Below are 13,791 nucleotides of genomic sequence, written 5' to 3'. Positions count from 1 at the left end.
TAGGCACCTACATGTATGCCTGAACAACTGCTCTTAATGGTGCTAATAAATCAATTTGGGAAATCAACCACAAGGTGTCTATTTTAAGGTGAAATTGATTGCTCTCTACAAATGGATTGGCTGCATTTGCCAGGGACTTGATTCAGTTTCGCATATACACGTTTAGGGCCATTTGAGATACCCAAGAACACCTGCGTGGCCTCCAGCTCTAACTATAGAAAGGTAAAGCCTCCAAGTGCTCTTCTGTTATGTCAGCCAGTCTAGCGCAGATATTGAATACGCATCTCAAGTAACTCTTAAAACTGTACCTGTGGACAACTAAACCAGGGTTCCACGATGTGCATAAATAGTGCATGCACTATGACCACAAGCACAGAGACACCTACATTCAAGATGCATTAATTTAGAACTGAATTCTATTACGGACATACATTGTCCAGTTGGGAAGTGCAAATATGGCAAAACTGTGGAATTCTACAAGAGTTCTTTAAAGGCATTAGTAAGGGTATGGATAAAGGAGATTAAAATCATATTGGATTTCCAAAAATCTGGTAACACAATCCCTCTCCAAAGGCATTTAAGGAAACACATTAATCTCAACATGAGAGAAAAGGTCCACCCACAGGTAAATAATTGGGTAAAAGATAGAAAGCAGAGATGGGAGGAAATGGGTAGTTCCTGTGATTGAAAAAAATTGTCCAGTGTTGGACTGCTCCAAGTGTTTATGAGTTGAAAAAAGACACATTAGTAAAATTATAATGTTTATTGATGACAACTGTGTTATTTAAGGCATTAAACCAGTACACGTGAAGAACAGGAAAATGATCTTAGAAGAAATAGTGACTGACAATACCAGTGGCAATATCATGAAGTGATACATATATGAAAAAGCAATCCTAATTTCACATAGACAAGTTGTGTTCTGAGTTAACACCTGTGCAAGATTGATATCTTCGGTCTACGACAGGCAGTTTTAAAAAACACCAGCTTACTCTGACCAGTAGGAAGTAAATCAAATTTTAGGAGTCAGTAAGGAACAAAAAAAAAGAATAAAAGATATAATATTGTTATATCATCATATAAATCTATGGTTGTCTGCATCTTACAAAAGTGCAAAACTCTTCTGGCGCCACACAAAAATATTATGGCAAAACTGGGAAAGGCATACCAAAGAGTAACAAGGATGATGAAAGTTATGAATATGCTTATGTTTAAGATGAGATAAACTAAAACTCTTCCATCTAGATAACAGATGGCTAATACAGTATACAACAAAGAACAATACAATTGTGTGTCCTGAAAAGTAAGAATATGGAATGATTGCTCCATATCTCTTCTAACGTAAGACATGAATGGTATGAATTTAACAGATGGCAGGTGAAAAAAAATAATAATAAAAGGAGGTGTCATGTATTAGGGTGACCAACCTACACTTTTTCAGGGGATATTTTGGATGTAAAGGGTGTGTTTGCTATCAAGAGGAGACTAGGTAAGGCTGTGGAAGAGAAATCCTGAGTGTTACTATACAGAGAGGAACCACATAAAGCTCTAAAACATTCTGGTTAAGGGCTAGAAGTCTGGGAATGCATCATACACGCTGTCCTGATTTTGTATTTTTTCCCTACATAGTCACTTTATTCTATTGCTCCAGACAAAATACTGTGCTATATGGACCACCGCCCTGACCCTATAATGCCACTGCATGTTCTAAACTAGTTATATTAAATATAAGTTTCCAGACCAGAAACCAATTACATTTTTTGGTAGTTTTTGTATTGGATATGATAAAATAGGATCTTACCCCTCCTTTTTGTTCATGTAGCTTTAAGTATTTTAAGTTGTCTTCTGATATTTCCTCTACAGTCTGAGGTCTAACCACTAGTGTTTCCATGGCATCAGTAAGAAATGAAGAAACATCGTGTAGGTGAGCTATATAAAGAAAGGTGGAACATGAAGTTATTATGTAAAAAAATACTTGTAATAAATATCAGTCAGACAAATGTACTGTGATACAACACTATCATAATTTATGATATTGCACACAAGGTATTAATTTTAAAAATTGATGACCCCAATATTACATGCTGCTTCAACAAAGATTGCGTGTTTGTGCTTACACATAGATTTTTAAATTTAATCCACTACTTTCAGAGTATGATTTATAATGTAAGTATCAGTCTCTTCTGAGAATGAAACATTAAGACCCAGTGCATTTATTTGTACACTTTCAAAATATGCATGTCTTTTCATGGCAAAAAGAGAAAAACACGTGAAAATTGTTTTTGATTTGGGAGTTTTGGTTTGTTTTAAAAGAAATTAACTAAATAAAGCACCTTGCATTAAACAGTGAAAAGATTCACAAACAAAAGCCTGACTGAGCTATAACATCGCATTTTCCTAACAGCAAAAGCACAGCACCTAGCAAGGAAATGCACAATTGCAGGAAATAATGCATCTTCCAGGAAACAATTCGACTTCCAGGCTACGGAACTAATTCACTCTCTGCATGACCCCTGTTCTAAGTTTCCTGTGCTGATTGGTACATTTAAAGCATAAAACACTGGTATTGCTCATCATCTGTACCCAGATCACAAAAAAATGGGGAAATATTTTGCACTCTTCGATACTCTGCATTTTGACAATCTAACTGACAAGTAATTTTACAGAATAAGCCTAGGTTATTTAAGACTCCTGGTGAAGTATTTAAATTTTTAAAAGAAAAAACAAATGCTATTTTTGAATGCAACATTTTGCGGCGCTTACTTCAATTAAATTCAAACAACTAAGAAATTATTCTCCACATAAAAGAAACAATCAAAAGAATATCCATATGTATCCTGTTTATTCTGTTAACATCTGGAACAGATACTGTCAAAACAAGTGAATGGAACAGATGCATATGGATACCAAAGGGTCTGAGATTAGGCATGTAGTGAAAAATTGTTGAGAGATTATTTTTATTCCACTGTGATTTCTGCAATTCACTATGTTCAAGAATAAAATATTTCTAAAATAAAAAGTATTTAATAAATACAGTAACACTAATGCCCACAGCAGAAATTAAAAAAAAACTACTATTCATCGAAGTTATTTACCTTGTATAGATTTTCTCAAAGAAATGACAAGAACATCGTAGAACTTCTGGATAAAATCATCAATTGCAGTTTTCACAGGGTTGCAATTAACAGTTAAACAATCTATCTTGATGGTGCTTCAAGACAAAAGATTTAAAAAATAGCAAATATTCAGAAGTATATATATATGTCTCAACAGCTCTAATATCAATGCATGTCTACAGCTTACCCTGATTTTACAGCCTAATGGGAAAAAAAATCCCACATAATTCTACAAGTAAAAGTTGCAGCTTATTGGACAAATAATTGTGTTACTCATAATACTGAAAGGCATATTAACCGTTAGGCATAAACACCCAATTTTACAGAGACTAAGGTCTAATGCTTCAGTCTTCCAAATAGTTAGAAAATCACTTGATTTTATATAATTAATGTCACTAAATTCAAAAGGGCTATTTTTATACTGAAAAAGAAAAAAAGAAAAAAAGGAAAAAAGGAAAAAAGGAAAAAAGGAAAAAAGGAAAAAAGAAAAAAAAGAAAAAAGGAAAAAAAGAAAAATTATTTGCGCAGTCATGTCCTTAAGCCTCTAATTTCCATGAGAATTTACTAACCCAGGCTTTAATAGTCCTATACAAATAAGAAAAGCCACACTGAGCTATATCAAGGCCCTGCATCTTATCTCCAACAGTGACCATAAGCAGAAGACTAAAGGACACTATCAAAGTGTAAGTGTACCTTACTTTATACTTTCCTGAGTATCCTGCCTCAACACCAATTATTTTTTGTCTCATGCCACTGCGTAGCCATGTGCTTTCTGGCTATAAGATCCATCACCTGATTTCTCTTCTACTCACCCTGTCTATCCTCAAATGTGTGGAAATGTTTACTACTGAGAATATAATTTTGCCAGCAACTTCCACCAGAACATCCACCTGCATGAAACATGACTACTTGCTCTGAACTTGCTTCCCTCCAGTATCATTTGATAACACTAACCATGCAGCACACAGAATCCTGTGTGAATGCATTTAAGAATAAAAGCCTAAACTAGCCTACCTTACTTGCAGGATTTAATCAAGTGCTTAAATACATTAATTATGTAATGTATAAACATCTGCTAAGTCAGTTTCCAATGGCCACATATACTGTAGGTATACATGATTTAGCTTAAAGAATTGTTAAAATATCCCTGTTTTGCAGTACCTCAGAACCAGCCCTGAATTTAGAGGGAGGTTCCTGTCATAACAAAGGAAGTCATTAAAAGCTTTTTGAGAGGGCTCCATGGATAAAAGGGAGTAAATGTCTAAAAATAAAACCAAAGAACAAAAATCTATACCTTTAAAAAGTACAACTGAATTTAAGTAACATTTGAAATTCTGTTTGTATCTCTACATAAAAACAGTATTTCTATTTTATTACTACCTTTATTATCTGATGGAATCCATTATTGAAACAAAGGAACACAGTTGCACTGTACCTTGGAAGCCGTTCTGCTTCTTTGCCTCTCACTTTTAATGCTTTGAAATTTTTTTCCCAGTCTTGTTTGCTAGAAAGATGCGTCATCACCAGAGATTCCATATCTACTTGCCCAATTACAATCCATTCCTTTTCAACATTGTTTTATATTTCATGGAAAAGAAATATTTAGTAGATTAAAAAACTCTGTTTCTCAATAATATTAAAATATTTTAATAATGTTTTCAAGCTGCATTTTCTTTAACCATTATGCTCCTTCAATTACCTACAAATTCACTTAATACAAAATCCAGGAGGTACAGAATGGTTTGATGTATCCACTCATTTAAGGAAGACCAAAACACATTTTGAGCAAGGGTAATAAGACTGCTGTAATACAGAGATTTCAATAGGAACTGTATGCATGCTTCAAGCTAGGCATGTGCTTGAGTAGTTGGCTTGATATGGATAGAATTAATAAACTTTTGCTTACATACCATGCAGAAAAGGACAATAATGCACAGGTTTCATTGCTCAGTTACTTCTACAATGTCTGAAGCCTAATAAGATAAAAATCTACAGGAAAAAGTATGGGTCCAATACTGAAAATACCTTGAATTGATTAGAAACTTCTGCCAGCCTTCTGAACAAATCCTCTGCTTTACTAAAAGCAGTCAGAAGTCCATTTGCATTTCTTTCAGTCATAACTGTGAAGATAGACTCTTCCTCTGTTTCACTTACTCCCCTAAACCGATTTGGAATGGAGATGAATCTCTTCATTTCTCTGTAATATCTAGCTCGTACTTCTTCAAAAGGAGGTCTGAATTGCAACTGGCCTTGCCTGAAAAGTGGAACAAATAATACAAAAAATAAATATTTGAATACAATTTGAGCCAGAATATTTTATTTTTAGGAAAAAAAAAAATCTTACTTGAATATTAGATCTATATTTATTTCTGGTAAATTCTCATTAAGTGCTTCTAAGCCCATCTGATACTGATGCTCCAGAGCTTTGTAAAGCTGATGATTCCAGTGTTGTCTCCAAGCTTTCATATCACATGATTTGAAACCCTAAAATATAACATTTATTTTGTTATTTTACGTAATCTTTCTCCTCAAACTGTAATTAAGTGAAACTGAGATTGAAGATAGTGATTGTAGTAAAATGCAAAGCAATATTGTGTTTGACTATTAAGAAGATACAGAATGTATTTCAGATGAACATAGGAATAAAAAAAGAAAGGCCTTATCAAAGCAGTCTCTGCTTCAGGATAGTACATAGTCTGTACTTCAGGATAAGAACTTCACCAACTTTATTAGTCTATTACAAGATTCTTCACGATTACCCTAAAATAATGGAATTCAGCTAGAAATAAGATGCAAGGATGACTGAATGAGAGATCTAAATATGTATCACACCTTTTACTTCCCTGTGATACATAAGCTACCTTCTAACCCTGTATTTCAGAAAAAAAATTCTTGTGTGTTTCCACAGATAAGTATTAACTAATAAGTCAATACAAGACTTTTATCTTAAATTAAAATTTCCTTGGAATGTGCTACATTGAACATTCTTAATGGAATGTGCAAAGCAGTACCATACACTTAAGTCTGTAAATGGTCACTGGTAAGCCACCCAAGCATTTTCAAAATGGCAATACAAGCCAAAAAAGAAATTGGAAACATCTTTCAATTTAACAGTTTCTCTTATTTATTTGGACAGTAATTTTCAGTCAGGGCTTTGGAGTCAGACTAAGGCTGCTAAGGAAGCCATACATTTAAGGTCTGTCCAGCAATTTGAGACTGCCCAATGGAACTCTTCCAACAGAAGTGTTTCAGAAACAAAGGAAACTTGAAATTGTCTCAATTAAATCTTAAGACAATTACAAATACAGGTTTTAGATAAAAGTGAAAAATTCTAACAAATTGACACCTGTATGACAACAAGGACAATGTAAGGAAGAAACCTACAGAAATAGTAATGTTCCATCATGTACAACGATAATTCAATCAGTTTCTTCTAGCTCCTTTCTTCCAAATGATGTGTCTAGTGTTAATACAAACATGCTTATAATTCTTACATAGATAAATCCAGGCACTTATTCTCCCTATACTACTACATATTCTGTAGATAGAGCCCTGAAAACTTTGTCAGCTAACGCAGAATTTTAACAGCTTGATGGCAACAATTAAGTATATTAGCAAGGTATAGACAGACGATAATAGCTTGCAATTTTGGATGGTGGAAGCAGGATACACCTGGTTCAGTTTTATCAGTTCTAGTCAAGGATTAAAAAAAAAATAAGTGATTTAACAAAGGTTAGTTCCATTTTTCATATACCATATAAAAATGCCATACCATATCCTGCAATACTGAAAACATTTTCAAACTGATTTAAGAGCAAATAAAGTATTAATTTCTTAAAAAATAATTTGGATTCAAGATAAAAATTCTCAAATTACATTTCAATGCAAATTACTAAGCATTACTAACCAATAACTGAAGGAAAATACACATACAGATAAAAGTCCATTTACTTATATTATCTGAGAAATGGAAAATTGTATTAAAAAAAAATACAGTGAAACTACTGCATTTATTTGACTAGCAAATACAATTAAAATTATTCAGATCTCTATTAGAAAGACCAAGGATACCACAACCCCCTAAGATTACAGACCCATTACTGTTGAAGGCAACAGGAAAAATTAAATTGACTAATGATATATCAACATAAAATAGGTGATACTAATATTCAGAGTTACTTTGATAACATGATAGTCTTAATCAAAAATTGGCAGTTAATAGATGAACAAGTAATCTTCATTATTTCATTCAGAAATGCATTTTAATTCTAAATTTTATACATTTATTTTATTCTGCCTGGAGATAGCTGTATCCATTTCTGCATTTCAGCACATGTTGATGGCTCAGATACAACTGTTATACAAGACTTAAGGTTCTCCCATTTACTCAGCTAAGCCCTGGTACCTGACTAAGTGTTTTTCTTCTCCCATTACTAGCATGACACCAAAAAATATTATCTTGAGTAATGAGCTATTAACTCATTAATAAAAATTAATTAAATCATAGTATGTTTGAGTTTTAAATCTTGATAAGCATTGAAAAATCAGATGTTTGCTGCTTGGAATATGACAATGAAACCCTGCCTGTGACTCGAGGCTTGCAAAACCAGTTCTGAGTTCCTGGAGTCCATCTTTCCAACGCTGCTGCTGCCGGAGTAGATCAATATTCATAAGAGATACAACCTGTTAAAAAAATTGTAAAGGATAATAAATATGCTCATAAATGTTAAAAAAAGAGTAAAGTAAGTCTAAAAAACACAACTGTAATTTCACCTGGAAAACATACCTTTTCAATGAAGTTTGTGTGCCACTTTCTCAGTTTCCTGTTTTCAGTGGAAAGTCGCTCAGCAGCAGCTTGGAGTTTTTGGATATAAGCTTCCAATTCCCTGGGATTATCCCATGTCATTTGAGCTTCTCCTCCAGGACCAGACTTTGAATGCTTGAAAAACGCATTTATTTATCAGTAAAAATAATATTTCCGCTGTAAAATTCCACTGACTCAAAAGCAAAAATTACAGCTTTGGGGAGCTCCTTTTCATTTGTTTTTTAATCAATATTATATTTTTTTTTTGGTTGGTTGGTTTTTTTTTGTTTGGTTGGTTGGTTTTTTTAAAGGTATTTTGCAGTTTACAGTAGAAAATAGTAACACAAAAGCATTTAAAATTCCACAGCTGGACCCATTCCTAAAAGATACAGCACAGAAATCATGCCAGGGAGAAGACTATGTTGTGGCTCAGAACACTTCTGCACAATCACAAGCTTATGGTCTGCACACTAAAAAAATATTGTGAATATTGTGGCACGATCAGCAGCCCAACCAAGGAAAAAGTTTGCAAAACTTTTCCAGAATATTTCTGAACCTACAGTTTGGTTTACACCATTTTGTATGAAATAACCCCAACCCCAAACTTCTGTTCTACCTTCAGAAACAAATGTATTCTGTTTTGCAAAATGGTTCTCAGGAGCATGTTTCCAACAGTTTTTGCAATGCTTTCTCTGGAGGCATTTTCTTGCCCAATAGAGTTTGTGGGAATGTTATAATTCTCCAGCCATTTTCACATCACAGAGTGTTGAAAGAGGTTAGAGTGCTTGAAACTGAAATTCATGATTTCAAAAAGAAAGGCCTGCTGATTTCAACAAATGCTAATGAAATGGATGGTGTTGCTTGTATTGGAATACTGTACTTAAAAAGTGCAGTAAAAACACAGAAAAAGCATCACAGAATATGCAGATACCACTGAAATTCCAAATACAAGGAGGGGAATTCTTTCACCTTAATTAACTGTTCAAATGCTAGGGCAGACTGTAACATCATTGGCTTCTGACTCTCAATCATTTGTTGATGAATAGAATTATAAAAATGTGCCACCTGTAAAAATGAACAAATTAAACTTGTAAATAATGTAATCAGTTCTTGTATATCAGTACATTTAACATTCACAGAGTATTTCTGAACATAATGTGAAATTAATGCAACTAAGAAATTAGAATTGACCATAATAGTAAAATGTTCACCAAAATAATGTACATACTCAGTGGTAATGTCATCATATCTTCTTCTAGTGATGAATTCTATTAGCTAAAAAACCCTACTACTTACATGTCTGCAATTATACCTCACCTTAAGTGCAATGGCTTCAGTCTCTAGTTTATTGCAAGTGGAACAATACCACTGTTTTATGCAAACGTAGGCATCTAGTACCATTTCAGATGCCTTCAAGTATCCATGACATCCTGCATGGACACAATAAAAGACCTAAAACCAATTTATTTCCTTATACATTGACAGCTGGACTAACAGGGATATCCTACAACTTGCTTCAGCTGCTGACGCATAGACTGCTAATACCTTTTAAAATGCCTAAGGTTTCCAATTGAACACCTGTCAATGATCCAGATGCATGGGTATCTTGTAGGTGCTGTGCCACCTCTGCCCTAGCTGTGCAAACATCTCAGATATCAATGGCATTTTATTTAAAAATAAAACACAGTATCAATGAATTACCTGTTACTACATTAAATATTATACCTGTTTGAGGATGACCGCCTGCTTATAGAACTTTTGTGCAGTGTTTGCAGCTTGCTGTATTTTAGCTGGTATAGCAAAACCAAGTGCCGACAGCTGACGTACTTCTCTTAGGAGAGTCACCAAACGGTCTGAATAGAGTATGTTTAATGTTCCAAAGACATGATCCAACTCCATTACTGGACTATTAGCTTGGATGCTAAGTCAAAATCAAATTAAGCATATTCATGAACACAATTTGATATTGGTCCTTTCTTAGGTGCACTGTATAATAATCTAATAAACAATTCTAACAAAAAACATCACTATCATTAGATTTTACTCCAATTATTTTTTTGACTACAGTAATGCTTCTACCATCATCCTCCTAGGATTCCTTCATAAACACTTCTGCTTTACTAATTTTTTTCATTTTTTTTCTTACCTTTCTCTAGTTCACATATCTACTGCATTCCCTTTTACAGTGAGCTACCTCCTTTCTCTTCCTTTCAATTAATCTCTTTGCAGAAAGCTAAAAAAATATTTTTAAAAAAATTCTCACAAAAACAAATTTTTATGGTACTAATCAATAATGTCATTTCTATGTACTGCAGTTCTGAATCTGCTAATTTGTTACATGATTTTTTTTCATAAAATAAAATTTGGCACAGCAGTAACAACACTTGTGTCCAGTGGAACTATGGACAAACCCTCACTTTATTCGAAAGAAGTTTCACAGAATCAGAGAATCATTGGTTTTTCCTAATATGCAACCAAAACCTTCCCTGGCGAACACTTTGCAATACTTGGATGCAGACAGAAGCTATGTGCCCAATTAAAAAGCAAACAAACAAACAAACAAAAACCAGTAAATTAAAAAAAAAAAAAACAAAAAAACCTATATTTGAATTTCATTATTTTGGTTGATTACAACTTATGAGATTTAAACTGGTTTTCCTACCCTTCTTTCATCTGCTCAATTTAGACCACAGAATTTCTTGTGAATAGCAATTTATTTGTAACTCTACTTGTGTGATCTGTATATCAACAGTTATATTCCTGTCTCATCTGGTTTGTAGACATTTTAACACTATGGATAACATATAGTGACAATAAGCCAAACAAACATACTTCATTCCAGGTGTCAGTAGAAACTGCAAGATTAGCCATTAGCATTGTCCTGTGTGCTTCATCTTAACAACCAACCCTGGCAGAATGATGAAATGATCATGAACTGCTTCTCTTTATTTCTGCATTCATTCAGTAAAATCTGTACTTCTCTAATCAGTCAAACTGCCTACAGCACAGATTTCAGCGTTAGCATTATTCAAATGAAATTTCAATGCTTACCAAAGTCCTGACTTGGGATTTGATAATTCTGACTGGATATCCCTAGACCAGTCATCAAATTGTTCTTGTTCATATACTTTTAACTGTTCCAGAAAAGAATCTGCACTTTGATGAAAACTTTGAAATCCAGACAAGTCAGAGAGGAGAGCTTCTGCAAGCTTGATAGCATTATCCACCTTGAATACAATCACAAAGAAAGGAAACTTAAATGCTATTAAATTAGAAAAGAAGAATCACCACAATATAAATCAGTCCTATAACACATCCTAGTGGGATTCAAAAACAGATTAGAAAAAACAAGTGAATACTGAATTGTGTCCTATGTATTAAAATTCCCATTACAGTAAATTGAAATAGTTGGCTTGAGTAAGATGTCCACCACAAGTGTCTACCACTTGTGGTAGACAGATATCCTGGGGTATCTTGGATATCCTGGGGTATCCCACGTGGTCTTTTGTTCACTTTCCATACAGTTTCAGGTCTCCTATCAAATGACAACACATCGTGTGCTGTATCCTTAAGGTTCGTGCCAATGCTCAAGGGCATTTCAAATAGGATTTCACACCTATGTGTGGACAAATGAATCAAGACCCTAGTCGATTGAATCAGTGAAGGCATGAGAGGAATTCAAAAATTCAGCTCAGCTTAAGGTAGACACACAACTCACACAGATCAGCTGAGTTGCCCTCTGAGATGCTTTAGCAGACCAGGCAGAAGAAATCATTGTGAAACCTGATCTGATGCTTTACCCACTGGAGGACGCGCGCGCGCACACACACACAGGCACAAAAAAAGATACTTAAGACCTCCACTTCTGCCACACTCAGCTGAAATGGGCCCTTGAGTTTCTGCAAATCATAGGTGACCCAAAAAAATGTACTAATTGTTATTTGGGAATGGATAACAGCTATTCTCATTCAAATACGTAGTTTTTGTCAATGGCTCTTAAGTTTACAGGAAACATTTTGCTTTTAATCAGCTCACACTTTTCCAAAACAAAGGTCCAGAGTTTCCAACTGAAGTTTTAATACAAATGGATTAAAATAACAGAAGCTAAGACAGAATCAAGTATGTCTTAAACTCATTCTGTGGTAAGAGAACAGAGAATTGCTTGCCATTTACCTCTACTACACAGAAATAAACTGCAGTCCTTAATTTAGCAATGTAAATTCCCTGTCAGACACTGACTCAAAAAAGTATTACCAAGAAATCCCTTTGGTTTCAATGGGACACTGCAGAGGCTAATAATAAATAAGAATTACGATATCAGAATCTAGCTATATGTAAATCTTAAATAGAACTTTAAAATGCAAACTGGAGGATAAAATTTAAAAGTCATCTCCATTCAGAATTTTTTTCTGCTTTGTTTTGTTTTGCCAGAAAACAGCAAGTCATTAAAAAAGGTTTCAGTTTATTATGAAAAGACTGTTTATTATGAAAAGACTGTTTATTGTGTCAGTTAATAAAATTCAACATAGCATATGGCACCACAGATAGGGAATCCCGATTCTATAACTCCGGAAGTCCATGATTTTTTTAATATTATTTTTCTCCACCCTCTCTTACAGCTTTTATCTCCACAATCTCTTATGTATGATTTATGTTCATATAATAACACTATATATAACTAGGAATGAATTCTGTTTGTAATGGAAGCTGTTACCTTCAGCTCCAGCTGCCGCACCCATACAATATTATTGACAACTTCAGAAAGGTTTTTGCCAGACAGAGGTCCAGAAACATCACCAGGAGCACCGTGGCATCGAGTTTCAAAGTCTGTCTGATAATCTAACATGAGAAAAAGATTCATGTTAGACCAGAAACCTAACAGAACAAGCTTAAATGTATTATTATAGTTATAAAAACATAGTAGGTATAATGACATAATTCTAAAGTAAATAAACAGTTATATTATTTGCAAAAATACCGAAGTGGTTGAACAGTTAAACAATTTTTACCTTTGACATAATCTTGAAGTCTTGCTAGCAATGTTTCCCTTTCTAAAAGTAATTCTTTGCTTATATTTGGATGTTTTATCAGTTCCTTGTGTTTCTGAAATGTCTGAAGAAGCTAGAATATGAAGTTAAAACAATGAAAAAAATGAAACATATTCTGATACCATTCTTTATGGCTGTTCATAAATAGTCTTCACCTGTAAGTTTTTATCCCTTTACTCAAAACTGACTACTTAAGTACTCAGTAACTTTTTCCCATCAGGAAGTTTTCAGACTGTAAAAATGCCTGTACCTGTTGAGGGCTGTCTTGAATGTCTGAAATAAATTTCTTTAGTTTGCTTGCCACCTTTTTTTCTGCTGGTGCAATAATTCTTTCAAACTGAGAAACTGCTGCTTTCCATAATGGCTAGAAGACAATCAGCATATACATGTTACTTTAGGACTGCTCATCTAAATACTAAAAAGTCACACAGGGAGTATCAATAAATTAAAAATAAGCATTATACCTCTGTGTAAGGATTATAGTGTACAGGATTTAGGCCAGCAAAGGGCTCAAACACCTGGGCAACATGTAAAGCATTTTGTTCTCCAGATGGCAAAAAGAATGTGAGTTTTTCATGGAGTGTTCTAACAGTTAAGACCTATAAAAGAAAATATGATATGTCAACATGCTTTTACATAAAACTTACATTTAAAAGCAAAAAGCACAATCAGCACATGACACCCCTCTACTTTTTACAGAAAGTTTTTGAAAGTTTCAGGCAAGCATTTGAATTACAGAATGCTCACTCTAAAAAGGCTATAAAAAGTGTTTTTGCTTTCCTTTTATGACTTTATTTTTATTTCCTTTTAAATAACGGTGCTT

At 33.9% G+C, this 13,791-nt stretch overlaps 1 protein-coding gene across 4 annotated transcripts in view; it reads right to left on the bottom strand.

The window, feature by feature from the left end:
* DYNC2H1 (dynein cytoplasmic 2 heavy chain 1) overlaps nucleotides 1-13,791 on the bottom strand; it is a 170,378-nt gene that overhangs the window by 150,494 nt on the left and 6,093 nt on the right. For all 4 annotated transcript variants that reach the window (XM_068670205.1, XM_068670216.1, XM_068670225.1 and 1 more), the window contains exons 7-20: nucleotides 13,433-13,567; nucleotides 13,219-13,332; nucleotides 12,930-13,041; nucleotides 12,635-12,759; nucleotides 10,972-11,147; nucleotides 9,646-9,841; nucleotides 8,890-8,985; nucleotides 7,903-8,055; nucleotides 7,701-7,799; nucleotides 5,461-5,600; nucleotides 5,142-5,370; nucleotides 4,552-4,679; nucleotides 3,096-3,211; nucleotides 1,802-1,929 (exon numbers count right to left, since the gene is read on the bottom strand). In XM_068670205.1, the coding sequence (XP_068526306.1) occupies nucleotides 1,802-1,929; nucleotides 3,096-3,211; nucleotides 4,552-4,679; nucleotides 5,142-5,370; nucleotides 5,461-5,600; nucleotides 7,701-7,799; nucleotides 7,903-8,055; nucleotides 8,890-8,985; nucleotides 9,646-9,841; nucleotides 10,972-11,147; nucleotides 12,635-12,759; nucleotides 12,930-13,041; nucleotides 13,219-13,332; nucleotides 13,433-13,567 (1,947 nt within the window). The remainder of the gene's footprint in view (nucleotides 1-1,801; nucleotides 1,930-3,095; nucleotides 3,212-4,551; nucleotides 4,680-5,141; nucleotides 5,371-5,460; nucleotides 5,601-7,700; nucleotides 7,800-7,902; nucleotides 8,056-8,889; nucleotides 8,986-9,645; nucleotides 9,842-10,971; nucleotides 11,148-12,634; nucleotides 12,760-12,929; nucleotides 13,042-13,218; nucleotides 13,333-13,432; nucleotides 13,568-13,791) is intronic.

Source organism: Anas acuta, chromosome 1 (assembly GCF_963932015.1).
Source record: "Anas acuta chromosome 1, bAnaAcu1.1, whole genome shotgun sequence".
NCBI classification, from domain to species: domain Eukaryota; kingdom Metazoa; phylum Chordata; class Aves; order Anseriformes; family Anatidae; genus Anas; species Anas acuta.
This window is presented reverse-complemented; position numbering and strand designations above follow the sequence as displayed.